We start from the raw sequence: 17,491 nt of genomic DNA, 5'->3' as shown, positions 1-17,491 counted from the left end.
CCAGGTGGCCCCAAACCCTGTCCAGCCTGGCCTTGGAGACTCCCAGGGATCCAGGGGCAGCCAGAGCTGCTCTGGGCACCCTGTGCCAGGTCCTCACTGCCCTCACAGGAAACTATTTATCCCAATATCCCATCCAGCCCTGCCCTCTGGCAGTGAGAAGCCCTTGTCCTAGCACTCCAACCCTTGTCCAAATTCCCTCTCCAGTTTTCTTGGAGCCCCCTTACACACTGGGAGAGGTTTTTAAGGTCTGCCTGGAGCCCTTTTCTCCTGAGCAGCCTGTTTTGTGCTGGTTTGAGCTGGCCATGGCTCAGCACCACACCTCCAGCAGAGTGGGGATGGATTTTTTATCCAGGAAGCTGCAGAATCAGCTGCAGTCAGACCTGGTGAACATCTCAAGATGTTTCCCTTCTGTTCAACTGAGTCTGGTGGTTTTGGCTGGATTCCCAGCCCTCGTCAGCCTGGGGAATCACAGACCTGGATGTAAACAGAAGCTTTGCCCTGGGGCAATTCCTTCCTTGAGAGGAGACAAAGCTGCTGAGGGACATGGCAGCCTCGAAACCCTTCATGCTGCCTCAGGCTCCTCCACCCTCTGCTCCAGGAAGACAAACATCCTCAAGAGGATTCTCAGGAACAGCTTCGGGAAAGATTTCCCCTTATGAGAAGCCTTGAGGACTCTGCTTCATCTGGGTTCTTTCTCGGGGGGTCTGGCTCTGCACACACTGACCTTAGAGGGGATGTTAATGTTCTCCCACTATAAATGTTCATATATTTGTGCAACAGTCGCATTTTGCAGTCTTGGGAAGTCTCATTTTCAGCCTTCATAAAACTTCCTGGAAAACTCCATAAAAGAAAACACTGTATCCACTTTAATTACAAAAGCCTGGGAAGTGAATATTTCTTTTGTTTACAGTTTGACATCCTCCTCCCTTGGCTCGAGATCGTAACAGCAATATGCGTGTGTTGGGCTGGAAATTTTGATGTGTTGTCTAATTTTCTTTATTGCTTCCCTTTTTGAAAAAATAGAGAAGAGGGAAGGGCACAGTTATCCCCTCCCAAACGGTTTCTGGTGGGGCAGCCCACGGGGCCATTTACCAGCAGGGGAATTGTGGAAAGGAGGAAGAAGCCCTGCCTCATGAAATAAAAAAATACCAGAGGAAGCTAAGAAAGAAGAAATGAAGAATCAATATAAATGACCAAAAGCAAAATCCACGTTTTTAAAGCGAGATCAGGCAGATGAGCAGTTAAAGCATCAGAGAACAAACTGAGAAAATCCCAGAATAGTTTGGGTTGGAAGAGACTTTAAAGGGATCAACCTCTGCCACGGGCAGGGACAACTTCCACTGTCCCAGGCTGCTCCAAGCCCTGTCCAGCCTGGCCTGGGCACTGCCAGGGCTGGGGCAGCTCAGCTGCTCTGGGCAGGCTGAACCCCCTCAGCTCTCCCAGCCTGTCTCCAGAGCAGAGGAGCTCCAGCCCTCAGAGCATTTCTCAGAGAAATCCCTGTGTTTATCTGTTTTGTCCCCATTTCCATCCTTCTGTCCCAGGCAGCAGCTACATCCCAGAGAAGCCTGTGCAGCCTCAGGTGAGATCCAGAGCTGTGATTCGGAGGTGGCCCTAGCGGCTGATGTCCTGCCTGAACTCGGGCACACCCTGGCACAGAGCTGCCATCCTGTGCCAGGGGCAGAGCTGCAGGGTGATGCTCACACCCTGGCACAGAGCTGCCATCCTGTGCCAGGGGCAGAGCTGCAGGGCCACGCTCACACCCTGGCACAGAGCTGCCATCCTGTGCCCTGTGCGGGGCAGAGCTGCAGGGCCACGCTCACACTCTGGCACAGAGCTGCCATCCTGTGCCCTGTGCGGGGCAGAGCTGCAGGGCCACGCTCACACCCTGGCACAGAGCTGCCATCCTGTGCCCTGTGCGGGGCAGAGCTGCAGGGTGATGCTCACACCCTGGCACAGAGCTGCCATCCTGTGCCCTGTGCGGGGCAGAGCTGCAGGGCCGTGCTCACACCCTGGCACAGAGCTGCCATCCTGTGCCCTGTGCGGGGCAGAGCTGCAGGGCCACGCTCACACCCTGGCACAGAGCTGCCATCCTGTGCCCTGTGCAGGGCAGAGCTGCAGGGCCACGCTCACACCCTGGCACAGAGCTGCCATCCTGTGCCAGGGGCAGAGCTGCAGGGCCACGCTCACACCCTGGCACAGAGCTGCCATCCTGTGCCCTGTGCGGGGCAGAGCTGCAGGGCCGTGCTCACACCCTGGCACAGAGCTGCCATCCTGTGCCCTGTGCAGGGCAGAGCTGCAGGGCCACGCTCACCCCCACCAGCACCCGAACCTGGTCTGGGGGGATTTCAGCAATCAGAGGTGGGGGGTGCTGGAGCCCCCACAGCCCCTCCCTTGGCACCACAGCCATGGGCACAGGGTGCCCTGGCTGAGCCAGGCTCCGATTTCTATTGCCTGGACATCAGCCACGTCCCCTTTGCTGTCCTCAGTGACCTCTTGGCCGTGCCCTGGCTCTGTGCCGTACCTGGAGCTGGCACCACTGGCCATGCCCTGGCTCTGTGCCGTACCTGGAGCTGGCACCACACCCCTCCCACACTGACCTGCTCTGGGTCCCAGGGCACGGCCAGCCCCAACCCCACCCCCTGGTCCTTGGGATCAGGTGAAACTCCCCCCAATACCTAACAGCAAACCCTCGAGGATCTGGACACGTGGCAGGTGTCCTGCTGGGCACAGAGATGTTCTCCAGAGCCCATCACTGGCAGCACCCCAGCGACAGGACCCCTGCTCATCCCTCCTCACACCTGGGACAAGAAGCAGCAGTTTCTAATGGGCTTTTCCTCCATTTTGCACAGAGCAGTTCCACTCCTTGTTTTCCAAAAGCTTTTAGGATTGCGTACTCCAGCCAGAGCTGTAAATCCCACACCTGTGTCCTGCAGATGAGAGACTTGGTTTGGGTTCAGATCTGGGTTTTGGAAAGGCCGGGAAGGAAGATTCCTCTGGCAGGGAGAGGAACCTGAGCACAGGCAACAGGAATGGCAGGAGTCCACCGCTGAGGACAGCAAACTGTGAGAGCCTTGCTCCTCCTGCAGGGCTCCCAAAGGACAGAAGTCTTTGTTGGTTTATTCTGGATCCACAGGCTGATAAAAGCACCATGTTTGTGTTTAACCCTTCCACTTCCTCAGCCTGTCTGGGCTTCTGTCTTCTATCACCAAGAGAGCTAAAAAAGATAATAGAAGAAATGAACAACAAGAAAAAGTCATCCTGAAAAGCCCTTTCAGGCCCAGCCGCTTGTGGGTTCATCCTCCAGCTTCTGCCAAAGCTGCCTTTTGGGGTGAGAGATGAAAGCAGTTTTTTGCAGGGTATGCCACAACAGGCACTTCCCCTCTGGGAATAAATCATCATTTTCAGTTTTTTAACCCAGGATTTAAACCCAGGTGTTTCCCCCAGGTAGGAGGAAGAGGTTAAAATTGTGAACAGAAAGTGCAAGTGCTAAAGAAACAATAGATACAGACTTTTATGGGGGTCTGGCACAGGGGCTCCTGCCCATCCCTGGATGTGCCAGTAGCTGCACGTTCATCAGAGATTAGTGCTCCACTCATCCTGTGGCAGCAGATTTCCCACTTCCCCCAAACTGGACTCTAGAAAGTCATTTGTGAGGTCACTTGACTCTTCTTGTGCTTCAGATCCCTATTTAGTAACATTTAGATTGCAAAAGCTGCCTGAGCTCATGAGGTCCAACCGTTCCCCATGGCACTGCCAAGGGCACCACTGACCCATGTCCCCAGGTGCCACATCCACAGGGCTTTCAAATCCTGCCAAGGATGGAAGGATCCTCCCCCACTGCCCTGGGAGCAGGATATTTCTTACACAGGAACTCTCATTTCCAAAACCAGTAGGAATATGAGGATAAAAATAAAGGGGAGAGGCAGGGGTTGTGTGGGGAAGGGAGAACAAGATAAACAGCAAAGAAGTCCAAATAAAGATACTGAAGACTAGACCCCAGAGAGCTGAGGGTCCCCTGAGTCAATGGTGAGGCAAAGATCAAGCAGAGATGCACCTGAGACACCCCAGAACCCCAGCATGGTTTGGGTTGGAAGGGACCCCAAAGCTCACCCAGTGCCACCCCTGCCATGGCAGGGACACTTTCCACTGCTCCACGCTGCTCCAAGCCCTGTCCAACCTGGCCTTGGGCACTGCCAGGGATGGGACAGCCCCAGCTGCTCTGGGCACCCTGTGCCAGCCAATATTTCACCTCTCTAGGGCCCAGTTGAGCTACAAGGTGTGAGGTAGGGAAAGGTCCATTGACAGCACCGAATCTCCTGCCCTGGCCAGGAACCTCCCCTGGTGATCTCTCCCAGCACCTCCTCTGCTCCAGCTGCCTCCCCTGAGAGCCAGCGATGGCTCCAGGCTCAGTTTCCCTTCCAGACAGCAATCCCACGCAACTACTGCAGGGGTTAGGGAGTCAGACAGCCACACTGCACAAGAGCAGCTCCACACTTCACCCTCCCAGCAGCAGCTGGAGCTCCAAATACAGAAATAAAGAGGAAAGAAGGAAGAGGTCAACGGCTCCAGGCTGTCTGCAGGGACAAGAAACACTGAATGAAGGCTCTTCTTGGCTTTTTCTTGCTGTGACACAAGAGAAAACACTGACAGGATGATGAAGCTCCCAACCAGATTTATCAGAGGCACAGAAGCCGCCCCTTCCCCTCCCTAAGCTTTTGGGGCAGGTTGAACAGACCCCAGCCTGGAACGCTGGAGCAGAGAACAGCCTTGGCAGAGGCCGTGCAGGAGCCTGGGTGTGTCCTCAGGTTCAGCTGCAGCCCTTATACCTACAAAAGCTGGGAGTTTCCTATAGGATTTGTCCCCAAATCCATAGATCTGAGCCAATCCTAATCAACCTAAAGAGTGAGGGCTGTCAGAAGAGGGACAGGATGAGCTGAAGCTCCTCAGCAGGGTGTGTGACAATGGGGCAGTGCAGGCAGCAGGGACATCAAAACAGCTCTCAGTCCTTGGGCAGGACTTGCTCCTCGAGGACAGCTGTTATCCTGATATTTAACAAGGAAACAGCCAAAGGGAGCTGTAGGTGGCAATCCAAGCACTGCACGGGTCTCTGGTACCCCCAGGAGAGTGGAGAGAGCAAACAGGAGCAGCTTGGGGACACAGCCAGAGTGACCAAGAGCTGCTTCCCACCAGTGACACCCACGGTACCTGCACGGGTGTCACTGTACCACATCTGCCACCACACGGCCCAGCGCGTCCCCCCACGCCCCGGGCTGCCCACAGATGAGGCAGAGCTGTCCCCACCTCCCTCAGAGCGTTCAGCACATGCCAACATCACAGGGCTCAATCCCTGGGGAAGGATCCGTCCCTTTTCCAGCCTCCTGCCCATGGTCCTGGGAGGACAAGCTCAGCAGCTGGAGAGGCTGCCCCAGGGAGCGTGTCCCAGTGCTGCCAGGAGCTGGTGCACTGCTCTGGGACTGAGAGCCCTCTCTGGGAAGGTGGGTGGGCTGGCACTGCCATGTACCCTGCCCAGCCCCAGGGCAGGAAGCTGGAGAACCTGGAGACATCCCTGGGACTGCCATGTGCAGGGGCTCCAGAGCGAGCCTGGAAACAAAACTGGTCCTTCAGTGCCAACACCTGGCACAGCATCACCACAAATCCTGCTGCCTCCAAGGCTGGCATTCCTCCAGGGCTTGGAATAATATTCACCTTTCCTCCTTCTACTTTTCTTGGCTAAATAGGGTACAAAGATGCACCCAGCTGCCCAGCAGCATCCCCCTGCTGCCTCCCAGGGCAGTCTGGGCTGGCAGAGCCAGGAGTCTGCCCTGGGAGTGTTTCTTGAGGCAGGGGTGTGTGCCAGCCCTTCCTGGGGCACACAGGTGCCCAGCTCAGCTGCTCTCAGCGCCAGCCCAGTGAGGAGGCTCCATTAAACAATTGAACAGTGCCAAAAAAATACTTTATTTCTCAAAACCACATTAAAACGCTACAAAGACTGTCCCGTGGTGCCTCAGCTGATGGCTCAGGATCCCGGAGGAGGCTTGTAGAGCTCACGCAGCAGCACCAGCTTGGCGGCCAGCAGGACTTCACGGTGGCCAAGGTGGCTCCTCCTGCCGTAGTGCGACAGCCGTGAAGCCTCCAGGGCCACATCCCCGAGGAGCTGGGGGCTGCCCAGCCAGGCCAGCACGGATGGCACCAGGCAGGAATCCCCAGTGGAACATCTCTGTGGGGAGAGCAACCGACAGCATCAGCACAGGGCAGCACAGCTGGAACTGCCCAGCTTTAGTTTGGGATCATGGAATCGTTCCGGTTAGAAAAACCCCATGAAGATCAAACCCAAGCCATTCCCCCAGCACTGCCGTGGCTGTGCCATCCTTCACCCACCACATCCACACATCTTTTAAACCTCTCCAGGGGTGGTGACACCACTGCCCTGGGCAGCCCTGCTCAGCCAGCAGCCCGGTGGAAGGTGGGAAGCAGGAGGCTGTACCCCAGCCCAGCCGGGACTCACCCGGTTGAGGAGCTTGCAGATGTGGGCAGAATAAGCCACTTTCTTCTTCTGCCGGTGGAGGCGGAGGCAGCGGAGGCTCTGCCTGGCACACCCCTCTGCTGCCTTCGGGGGCTCAGCAGGGGCTAAGGGGCGGTGCAGGGCAGGGGGTCCTGGCTCCATCGCTGCTGCCCACGCTCAGTGCAGGGCTCACACACCTTCCCGCGGCTGCAAAACCTCTGCCGAGAGAGAGCCGAGTAGGGGCTGAACACGCTGCTGCCCCCACCCTGCCCTTGCCCGGGCACTAATTAGCACCGGGCAAATTAGATACTTATAATAACGCCAAAGCCATTTGGCACACTGCATAAACAAGGCCAAACGCCACCCCTTCTGCAGAGCCAAACACGACAGAAAAGCAACGCACAGATAAGGCTTTTCTTACTTCCCAGCTCACCTCTAAGGGCTCCTCCAGCCTCGTCCTCCCCCGGGAGCAGAGAGGAGCTGGGACCTGCTGCCTTTAACCCGGGGAGATCATTGCCTCCAGCTGGGAGGGGAGGGGAGGGGAGGGCGCGCTCGCAGCTGCACGGTGGGGACGGATGGAGACCAGGACAGGGATGGCCACACCACCTCACACCTGTACCCTGTTTCCTGCACTCAAACCAGCCATTCTTGCCCAAAATTCTTCTATGTGAGGCTGCGTTTGCTCCCCGGTCCATCGCCCCCAACCCCCAGCCTCGCTGCCCTAATTAGTATCATTAATGTAATTAGCCTGCGATGCTGCATCTGAGGGGACTTTTTGTGTGGTTTATCCTGCATTAATTTGAGGGGGTTACAGGGTTTGGGGGGCACCCGGGGATGCTGGGGACAGGACCTGACCCTGCCGGGTGGGGCCCTGGGGTGGGGTCACGGTGGGTGCAGGATTTGCCTTCTCCCCCCATCCTGGCAGGGGTCCCAGTGCTGAACCCCGTTCTGTGGTGTTTATGGCATCGGGGTACAGCAAAAGGGGCTCAGCGTCTTCCAGATGTGGCCCCATCCTCAGGGGGATGAGTTTTTGAGGGAGGGATCCCTGGGGTGCAGCCCCCACCCCGCAGGGTGTTTGTGGGGGGTCCCTGGGGTGCAGCATCTTCTCCTGCAGGATATGGGGTGGGGCTGGGTGTCCCTGCAGGACACTGGGGAGAGGGGTGGGGAGAGTTGGGGTGCAGGATCTGTCCCGGAGGGAGGGGAAGGAGAAGGTGTCCCCTGAGTGCAGGATCCAGCCCTGCTCGGGATGGAGATTCCACAGGGTGCAGGATGTGGCCCTGTAGCACATCCAAGTGCAGGGCCTGGCCCTGAAGTGGGAAAGGGGGGATTCTCTCCAGATGAAGAATGTGACCCCTTAGCACCCTTTGTGGGGGCCCCCTTGGGTGCAGGATACACCCCAGGAAGGAAAATTCCTCTGGAGGGGACAGCACCCTGCAGCCTCTCGTGCTGGGGGTCTTCTCAGGTGCAGAATGTGGGCCCCTAGCACCCTGTGCTGTGGTGAGGGGTCTCTCCTCTGGCGCAGGATGTGACCCTTTCGAGGCTGTGTTGGAAAGGGGACTCTCCTGGGTCCAGGATACACCCCAGGAAGGAATTGTTCCCCTCTCAATCACATCCTCCCCTCCCCGGAGCACCCTGCAGCCCCCCACCCTGGGGGTCCCCCCATGTGCAGAGAAATGGAAGTAGCCCAAGGCTGGCTCTGGTTCTGGGGTGCCCGGGTGTTGCAGGGGGATTTCTCGTGTGCTTTATTCTGCATTAATTTGGGAGCGTCCTCCCCGCCCCAGAGCACACATCCCAATCCCAATCCCAGTTTTAGGGGGTGCGATCCCCGCCCCAGAGCACACATCCCAATCCCAATCCCAGTTTTAGGGGGTGCGATCCCCGCCCCAGAGCACACATCCCAATCCCAATCCCAGTTTTAGGGGGTGCGATCCCCGCCCCAGAGCACACATCCCAATCCCAATCCCAATCCCAGTTTTAGGGGGTGCGATCCCCGCCCCAGAGCACACATCCCAATCCCAATCCCAATCCCAGTTTTAGGGGGTGCGATCCCCGCCCCAGAGCACACATCCCAATCCCAATCCCAGTTTTAGGGGGTGCGATCCCCGCCCCAGAGCACACATCCCAATCCCAATCCCAATCCCAGTTTTAGGGGTGCGATCCCCCCCGCCCCCCCCCCAGCCGTACCGCGATCCCCGCCTGCAGCGCTCGGCTCTTGCCGCCAGGGGGCGCTCCCAGCCCGGCCCGGCCCGGCGGCGCCGTGCCCGCTGCGGCCGCCAGGGGGCGCTGCGCGGAGCCGCCTCACGGCGCCGGTCCCGCCCCGCCGCAGGTGACACCCCCACACCCCACACCCCCGCCCGGGGAGCGGCGGGAGCGGTCCCGGTCCCGGTCCCGATCCTCATCCCGGTCCCGTCCCGGTCTTGTCCCGACCCCGCTCCTAGCCCGGCCCGCGTCCCGGTCCCGGCCGTCCCAGTGGCCGCCATGGCGGAGCAGGAGAGTTTGGAGTTCGGCAAAGCCGACTTCGTGCTGATGGACGCCGTTACCATGCCCGAGTTCATGGCGAACCTCCGGCTGCGGTGAGTGAGGGGCGGGCGGCGCGGCCCCCTGCCCCGGGGCTCGGCGGGTCTTCCCCTCACACACGGCCCGCTGGGGATGGGGGCTGAGGGGGCTGAGGGAACCGAAACCCTCCCTGAGCCTCCTCCGCCTGCTGCTCCTCTCTGACTGAGCAAACACTCACAAAAGTGTGGATTTTTCTATGAAATGGAAGAGCTCGGTAAAGATGAGGGCGTTCAGGGTGCACCAAGCCCTGGGGGCTGCGGGGGCTCTCAGTGCCCCCTCTGGAAAATCTCCCTCCGGAGTCACCTGCCTTAGTGCCCACCTCCCTCATGGGATCATGGAATGGTTTAGGAGCGAAGGGACCTTAAGGACTTTCCTTTAGAACAGTATGTGGTTGATCTTCCCCTGTATCACAGAAACACAGGGTGCTTTGGGTTGGGAAGGGACCTTAAAGCCCATCTTGTGCCACCCCTGCCACGGGCGGGGAAACCTTCCACTATCCCAGGTTGCTCCAAGCCCTGTTCAACTTCCAGGGATCCAGGGGCAGCCACAGCTTCTCTGGGCAGCCTGTCCCTCTCCCCTCTGCCAGGTTTCTTGCCTATGCTGACATTCTGCAAAGTTGCTTCAGATGGGGGAAAAAAAAAAAAGAGCAATAAAAGTCACCAAGTCCAAGGTTGCTCCATCCCGTGGGGGGCATTGCAGCCACTCGCTGGTGTGGATTTGCTGTGTTAACATTTCATGATTTTTATGGTTTTATTTCCCTTGTAGATGTGGTGGGTGCTGGGAAGATCCACATTTTCCTGCCTGTTCTCTCTCAAGCACAACTAAATCCTGGGCAGCACTGATAGAGGACAGCCGGGGGACCCTAAGTCTGCAGCTGCTTTTCACTTTCCATTATAAAACATTCATGGGAGCTCCTCCTGATAAACTCTTATGCCCCAGCTTGTGCAAGGATTTGCTAATTGCCAAAGGGAAGCTTTTGGGATAAAAATGTGACTTGTTGGCTCTGTCCCACCCCGGTTCTGCTCAGGTTTTCCTGCCTGTTCCTGTCCTGCCACTTGTGTTCTGGTGGGTATTGGAATCAGCCACTTGTCAGGCCCCTGGTGGTGTTGGATGCACCAAGAGTGGCTCTGACAATTAGATGGGAGTTAGGCTAAGCTCCCTCAGCAGGCTTCAAACTACTGAGGAAGGAGAATAGTAAACTTTTCCAGACAATTGTGTTGCCTCCTCTGGAAGAAATCTGCAGATTTTGAGATCTGGCTGCTTCAGCCACCGAGTGCTTGGGAATTTCTGTGCTCCACAGCTGCAGGGTGTACCTGTGCCCTGAGATGCTGCAGGGTGAGGGCTCAGATCCTGTGGGGTGTAATAAGATAAGAACCAGCATACTTTATACATTTTTTCTTCTGTATTTTGGATTTCTGTTTGGGCAGAGAGGGCATTTGTGTTTAAATGTAAGAAAATCATAATGAGAATGGTTGAGCTTTGAACGTGATTTCAGATTTAAATGAATTTTACAGTGCCTCTAAAAGCTTAAATTTGTTTCTCATTTGTACGCTCTGTGACATTGTATATGTATTAGAAAGGACTTGCATGCAGTATGTTTGTAATTAGCAGGAAACTTGTGTGTCATGGTATTCTTGGGGGTTTATTCTTTGGTTAATGTGTACTAGAAATCTAAATGAAGTGTTGGAAATTAATTGATAGCTTAAAAATCAATGTGGCATGTTGGTTGCCTTTAGGAATCCATTGAGAGGTGCCTTGCAGGGACAGACTTTGCTGATTTTGTATGAAGGGATGAGAAGAACAAGCTAGCAGTCCTGGATCCTTATAATAAATGTGCAACTTCATTTATTTTGTTCTCTGTGCTCTGGGTGTTGCCGGGACATCCCTGCTGTGTCTGATACACCCTGGAGGCCCCGTTTAACTGCAGTGCCTTGGTCACTGGCACTCAAACCTACCCAAACCCAGGCTCATCCTCTGGTAACAGTTCAGACTTGAGTTCTTCTCACCCAGCCGTGGGCTCTGCCTGAGTTCAAGGTCATCTGGTGTCTGTGCTGTGGGCAGAACAAGCTTTTGTCAAAAACTAATTGATAGTGTTAATTTTTCTCACCTTGGTGCTGTCATCCCCTGCCTCTAGGTCTGGCTGCACTGGGCCATTTGGGAGAGCTGATGTGAATTTCCCAGAAGCGTGGCCTTTCAGTGAAGCTGAGCTCTGCTGGTGTTGGGCACTGTGTGGTGGCCCTGGGCTGCGGCCCCAGCTCTGCTGCTGGTGTTTTACAGCACTCAGGCAGCACCTGCTGCTCTGGAGAGGGCAATGGACTCGTGGTGCTGACACGGAGGAAGCTGTGTGACCCTGCTGAGGACCTGCTCAGGGTTGGTTGTGTCACTGAGGGGATGGCAGAGCCCCCTTCGTGCTGGTTGTGTGCTGAGCAGAGGGAAGGAGCTGCTGCTCCTCCGTCGCTGAGCGCCCATGGAGGGTTTGTTCAGTTTACACTTGGATGGGCTCCACCCTATTCCATAAATCCAGCTTTCTGCCAGAGCTATTTTTGTTTGGGGTCACTGGCTGACCCAAGACGGGCTGTGCTGGATTTAGTTCCCAAGTGAGCCCAGATGTGGGTGGAATTGAAAATCATACCAGTTTCGGTGCATGCAAGGATATTTCCCCAAGGATGTCTCTAGTGGGAAAAAGAGGAATGGTGAAGCTGCACTTTTCATTGGTGTAGTGTTTAAATTTAGTGGTGTTGACGTGGGCTGGATGAGTGTGCCCGGGTAGGTGGGTGGATGCAGTGTGAATTTACTACCTCACCTCCCATCCCCTGTGCTCATGCCCAGTTATTTGTAGGTTTGAGTGATGATTCAGCAGGGATATCACCGTGTCAGTATCTTTTCATGGCTGTTTCTTACAGCTACTTAATGAATGTTTCTTTGGACACTCAGCAGTTACTGCTTGTTACGCTTAATTGTAAATAAAAGTCATCCTGTCCTCGAATTCCTTAGTCTTGAGTACGCTTCATCCCAATGTCTGGTTGTGATTCTTAGTCATCAGAATGATAATTAAAAAAAAAAAAAAAAAAGAAAAGGCAGGACTATGGGAATGCTGTGTGTGGATTCAGTAGTTTTGTTTCTTTATAGTAACCTCCAAAACCGTAACAGGCAATTGTTTCTGGAACACACATAAATCGGAATTATTAAAACAGCTGTATTTGAGTGGTTTGTGTGTCAGCAATTGCCCGTCGTCCCTTCAGTGAGTGCCTGTTCATCTCTGCACTGCTGCAGGAGTAATTGGCAATTCTAGTCCCAGGACATCAGATTAATTGAAGGACTCCTTAAAACAAGGGATCTTTTTGTGTCCAGCAACTCTCAGGTCCTGCCTCTGCCAGGCAGGTATTTACTTATATGTAGTCAAGTGTTAGTTACCTGCTGTAAGTGATGGGAGAACACTCTGGACTGGGTAAAACTCTTTATTTCACTGCTTTTGACTTATCATGACCCTGCCTATTCCATGGCAGGTGGAGTGAGATGGTGCTCATGGAAAAGGAGTGTTGGTCTGGCCAGAGCTGGTCAGCTTTTGCAGAAATTGTGGTGTAGGTTAAACTATTGAGGTGGAAACTGCACCACCTCATTTTCTCCATGCCATAGTGAAAATTTCAAGTAGTAAAAGTTACTATTTTTAATTTATTTCCTCACAAGGAAGCTTAGTTTTCTGAAGTATGAAATATTCTGGGTTATCAGGTGACTTCTTGCATTGCATTGCAAAGACCCCTCACTCTTCTGTGCACCTTGCATTTGGCTTGACAATCAGATCAAACCCCAGATCGTTAAAAATGGGATCTGTGGAATGCAAAGAGGGAGTTGTTGAATTATCTGTTGTGCAGCCTTAGCGATGCCTTTGGGAGTCACTGCAGAGCAGTTGCTCCTCCCAGGGTCTCAGGTGTGTGCCAGGACAGATCCATCCACTCTGTGCCAGGCAGTAGGATCCTGTGGGGGCAAACCCAGCCCCCCTGAACCGCTGGGAGTGGGAAACCACATGGAAATGCAGGGAAAAGCAGACAACTGCACAGGGCAGCATCCGGGCAGTGTTTGGGGTGGTGTGATGTGAGCTGTGTGCTCGTGGTGTTTGTGTTCCCACATCTGCACCCTGAGCAGGTGCTACCTGACTCATCCTCGGCTGATTTCTAGTGAGTTGCTCATTTTTCGTAAGCATTGTGCAAATCCCCCCGGGAACACAATAGATCTGTGTCACGGTTATTAAAGAATTCAAGGATATGTGAGAGGAAGACAATGAGAGCACCTGGTGATATGTAATGATTGTAAAATAAATTTGGGGCTGTTTTCCTCTTCTTTTAAATACTTCCAGCATGAAACCAGCTGTGGAAGGCTGTACTTGCTGCTCAGATAGTTCCTGGCCATCCCAGCCCACCTGAGCCTGGAGAGGTGCAAAGAACTATGGGTTAATAGTCCTTGCAGTTGTCTCCCTGTGCATGTGGTTACTTCTGGCCTCCTAAAGCATCATTTCATAAAAACACACTTCTGTGTTCACTTAAAAAGACACAAAAGTGATTTTTCTAATGTTCCCCAACTATCTCACCAACCCCAGTATTTTCAGATTAAGTTCTAGATCTGTATTTATTGCATGTCCATTTGAAACATAGATATTTGCTATGATTATTAATAGTTTTGGCATCAAGAATCTCTACTGAAAATCTGGTTCTCCTGAGAATGTGCTGAAAGTATTTGGTGCTGAGGGAAGTGTTTGCTGTGCAGGCAGGGCTGAGGCATGTGCTGGAGTCCTAGAAAAAGGTTGGAGCAAACTGAATGGGGAATTGGGTTTAAAATGCTGCAGAGGAATATCCCAAAGGGGTTTTCTTGAGGTAGTTGTGTGAGGTTGTACATTTTTGGGACTCAGTCAAAAAAACCCCATTGTTTTTCTGGATGATGTGGTGAGTTGAGGCCATTCTCAGGAATCCTAAAATCACAGAATAGTTTGGGTTGGAAGGGACCCTAAAGTTTATCTGGTTCCACCCCCATATCCCTTCCACTGGAGCAGGTTGCCTCAAGCCCCTGGTCTAGGACACTTCCAGGGAAGAACTTTAAGTTCTGAAAGGCCAAAGTTCTGTTCTGCCATTCATCTGCAGACTGCGTTGTTTTCCTTTTTCTGGTCTGGAAAAGCAAGCACAAGTTCTGGGGTTGAACAAAGGCTTTAATTTCTCCTCATCTTCAGGAGATGGATGTCCCAGTGACCCGTTAGGAACAATTCCTAGCACAGCTGTGGGTCCTGTTTGTTCTTGCTCTGTACCAAGAGCCCTTTCTGCTCTTGCCTTGATGGACCTCGGTTGCAGTTTTGGAGTGAAGGGTGCTGTCTGTATTACACTGATATTTTTACACTGACTTCCTTATCTTTTGAGCACCATCTTAAACATTCATATTTGGGGTTGAAATTGCGGTGGGAGAGGCTTGGCTTCCCATGAGGTAATAAACTATATTTAATCCCAGCAGGGGAAATATTATGTGAATGCTTGGTTTCATTTGTATTTTTGCTAATGAAGTATTCATGCTTCATAAACAAGCTTTCATGCCTTTAAGCCATTTTAATTTCCTCATTTTAAATAGTTATAAATATTTAAATTGTTCATGTGGTGTTGGATTAAAGAGCTGCTGGGAGGAGGCTGCTTTCTCCCTGGAGAGGGGCATCTGCCTCCGGGTGCTGCAGGACACTCCTTGCTCTCCTCAGGCCAGCAGCAGTTGAGTCTCATCAGCCCTTCTTGGCTTCCTCAGAGTTGCTCAACCTGCAGAAGCCGTCTCGTGTCACAGTTCGGAATGAATGGAATGAAAATTCCCCTTAGTCCATCAAAATTTGACTTACGAGCTTGGCCTGGGGCCAGCCTGATCTTCAGAGATGGAAAAGGCCATTGATCTCACTTAGAAAGCAAATCCCCACGGGATGAGTAGCAAAGGGAGAATCCAGGCCAGCTTCCCGACTCCACAGGGACTCTTCAGCCCACGGACACCTGGAGCTGCTGCCAGTGTGCTCGGGGATTCCTGACTGGAATTCCCGTGAACCAGGCTTTGAGGGAGGTGATGTCCAGCCTGGAGTTTGTTTGGCCTCCATATGTGCTGAGTTTATCTGGTTTCACTGGACCTTCCTCAGCACATCTGCCCTCCCTCCCTGCCTGATGAAAGCTTCCTTAGAGGGAAGTTTTACAGGACTCTTTTTATAGCAGCTGGGTGGGGGAGTGTTTAATAATTTTAGCACCTGGGTGTTGAATAATATACAAAGTTAGATTTATGAATGGGATCAGTCTTTCAGGGTGCCTTGTACTTCTAAATTCTGAGGTTGCTGGTGCTGTGCCCCTGACCTGCTGGTCCTTCCTCCAGCTGCCTCTGGTCCTTGCCAGAGCACAGGTAACAGCATTTAATTGTGGGTAGGTAGCAGCAACCTGGGGAGGGACATCCATGGCACGTGGCATCGGGTGTGAAACAAAAACCTGACAGAGTCAGTGAAGGAACCAGAACTGGGGGGGATTAGCTCAAAAGGAAATGCTCACTCTTGCAGCTTTTTTCCTGCTGTTTACACAAAGTATATCTACAAAAACCAGCTGGTAATTTAGGAATTCCTCAGCAGCCTTTTGGCTTTCATCCTTACTCTGCAATAATTTTGTAGATTCTTATGAAGTGCTGTGGGTGCTGAAGCTCCGCAGAGTTGCAGTGCCTCTGTTTGGGATGCTGTCCAGTGGAATCCTGTTCTGGTTTTTTACTACCCCATGTTTGAGGTGGCTTGTGTAACCTGATCATCTTAACTGAAGTGATTTGTCATCACCTGCTGAGTTTTACCAGCTGAACGTTGACTCCAAGATCTGCTAAACTCCTACAGTAAATATTTGCTAATACTTCCAATAAGTCTCGTGGCCTCCTTTAGTCAAGAGTCCTTTGCATTGACTTCTGTTCAAAAATCTGTCTCTCCAGGTGGGTTTACTGATCTAACACTCACCGAGCCCTTGCATTTCTTTGACTCTTGCATTTCTTCTGGCTGAGCAGGCTTTGACACCACCTGAACTTAGTGATATTTACTCAGATTCCTTTAAAGATGCAGCTCTCACAAAGTGTTTGGAGTTATGTCATCTCTCTCTGCAACCCTTGGTCATGATTGCATCTTTTTATGGAATGAAGGAATTCTGAGGAGGGGAGAAGGAAACAGATGTCTGCACATAGTTTTGCCTTCTAAGTGTGAAGCAGGGTAGCTGTGTGTCCCCTGGTGGCAAATGCTCATTTCCAGTTCTCTGAGGCAAAAATACAATTTGTAAAGAAGATTTCTGTTTCTTTAAGGACTTTTTTGGTGATATGTGATGAGATCTCAGCTCCTGATGCTGCTATCACATGCTGATGTGCCTGTATTAGACCAGGTGTAAAAGTGTTCAGTTGTGGTGGTTTCATGTTCTGAAAGAACAGCTTGGCTGTGAGGCTGTTCTGTCCTTGGGAGTGAAAAAGGAGCATTAGATAGACTTAACTTTTTTGAAAATACTTCATTTTTCTTCAGATCTAAGCCATTAAACTGTTCCTGGGGTAACCTTTGTCTTTGGCTAAGAATGAGGTTTTTCTGGTGTCTGAGTTGTGTGTGTCAGCAACACCCAGAGCGGTTCCTGTGGGTAGTGGTTTAGATGGACAGCAGATACTGTCCTGTCAGAGCCCAGCTGAGGTAGGATGAGGGGGATATCTCGGAAAGACCTTTTAAATAAAACATTTATTAATGATAAGCCAGAGGACCCAACCCTATCATCACTGATGGCCTTGCAGTGCTCAACTTCTCAGGCTCAGCAGCAGAACTGACTAGGACACAGCAAGCCTACCCTTGCTCTAACTCTTAGTGGTGCTGGTATTTTCTATCCTGCCCACAATGGTTTCTGAGCTTTTTTCTGTGCAGACTTCAAAATTTCTCCTTGAACAGTGCTGGAATATTTGTTCATCAGTTCTGTCCTGTTCTGCTGAAGCGTTCTGCCCACATTTCCTGGCTGCTGGGATGCTGCTGACCTTTCCTTCTGGGTTTAAAAATTGGCAGTGACCTGCCCTATGGCTGCCACTTGCCCAGTGACACTTCAGAGAACAGTTTCTGTGTGACTGTTGGGCTGGTCTGATCCAGAGCTTTATTTCCAGAAAAATGTACCATTGGGTGGAAAAATGGCATTAAACCATTTCCATGTCCAGCCACTTACCTGCCACAGTGTCATTTCTCGACCTTGGATGTTTCTTGCTCTACTCCAGCATGTCAGGCATTGTCTCCCACCGTGCCTCCAAGAAGTGTTGTCCCACCTGACCTTCCTTTCTCCTGCTGACATCCCATATTTCTGTAACTGCAGTACCCTCCTGGTCATCCTGAATGACTCCTCTCTCCTCCTTCAGTGCCTTCTGTGTGCAGCTGGACGCCTCTGCCTCACTTTCCCC

General features: G+C 52.7%; 2 protein-coding genes across 2 annotated transcripts in view; one reads left to right on the top strand and one right to left on the bottom strand.

Annotated features, from left to right (window-relative positions):
- Positions 1-5,931: 5,931 nt before the first annotated feature.
- On the bottom strand, positions 5,932-7,037 carry LOC120763877 (histone H2B-like). The gene is made up of 3 exons (XM_040087476.2): positions 6,936-7,037; positions 6,506-6,720; positions 5,932-6,217 (listed from the first exon to the last, which is right to left on the bottom strand). The coding sequence occupies exons 2-3, from the start codon at positions 6,662-6,664 to the stop codon at positions 6,017-6,019; spliced, it is 360 nt and encodes a 119-aa protein (XP_039943410.1). The 5' UTR covers positions 6,665-6,720; positions 6,936-7,037; the 3' UTR covers positions 5,932-6,016.
- Positions 7,038-8,878: 1,841 nt separating this feature from the next.
- Positions 8,879-17,491, top strand: part of MYO1D (myosin ID) — a 162,333-nt gene continuing 153,720 nt past the window's right edge. Inside the window, exon 1 of the mRNA XM_040087488.2 lies at positions 8,879-9,075. Within this exon, the coding sequence (XP_039943422.1) occupies positions 8,981-9,075 (95 nt within the window). The 5' untranslated portion in view covers positions 8,879-8,980. The remainder of the gene's footprint in view (positions 9,076-17,491) is intronic.

The sequence above is a fragment of the Hirundo rustica genome, chromosome 27 (genome assembly GCF_015227805.2).
Source record: "Hirundo rustica isolate bHirRus1 chromosome 27, bHirRus1.pri.v3, whole genome shotgun sequence".
In the NCBI taxonomy this organism is placed as follows: domain Eukaryota; kingdom Metazoa; phylum Chordata; class Aves; order Passeriformes; family Hirundinidae; genus Hirundo; species Hirundo rustica.
Note: the sequence above shows the minus strand (reverse complement) of the source record. Positions and strands in the feature narration are given on the sequence as shown.

What these genes read in the sequence shown, in the direction of transcription:
- LOC120763877 (XM_040087476.2), bottom strand. Translation starts at nt 6,664, where the DNA reads ATGGAGCCAGGACCCCCTGCCCTGCACCGCCCCTTAGCCCCTGCTGAG. An exon ending in TCTGCAAGCTCCTCAACCGG is followed by an intron (nt 6,218 to 6,505) that starts GTGAGTCCCGGC and finishes CTCTCCCCACAG; the next exon opens with AGATGTTCCACTGGGGATTC.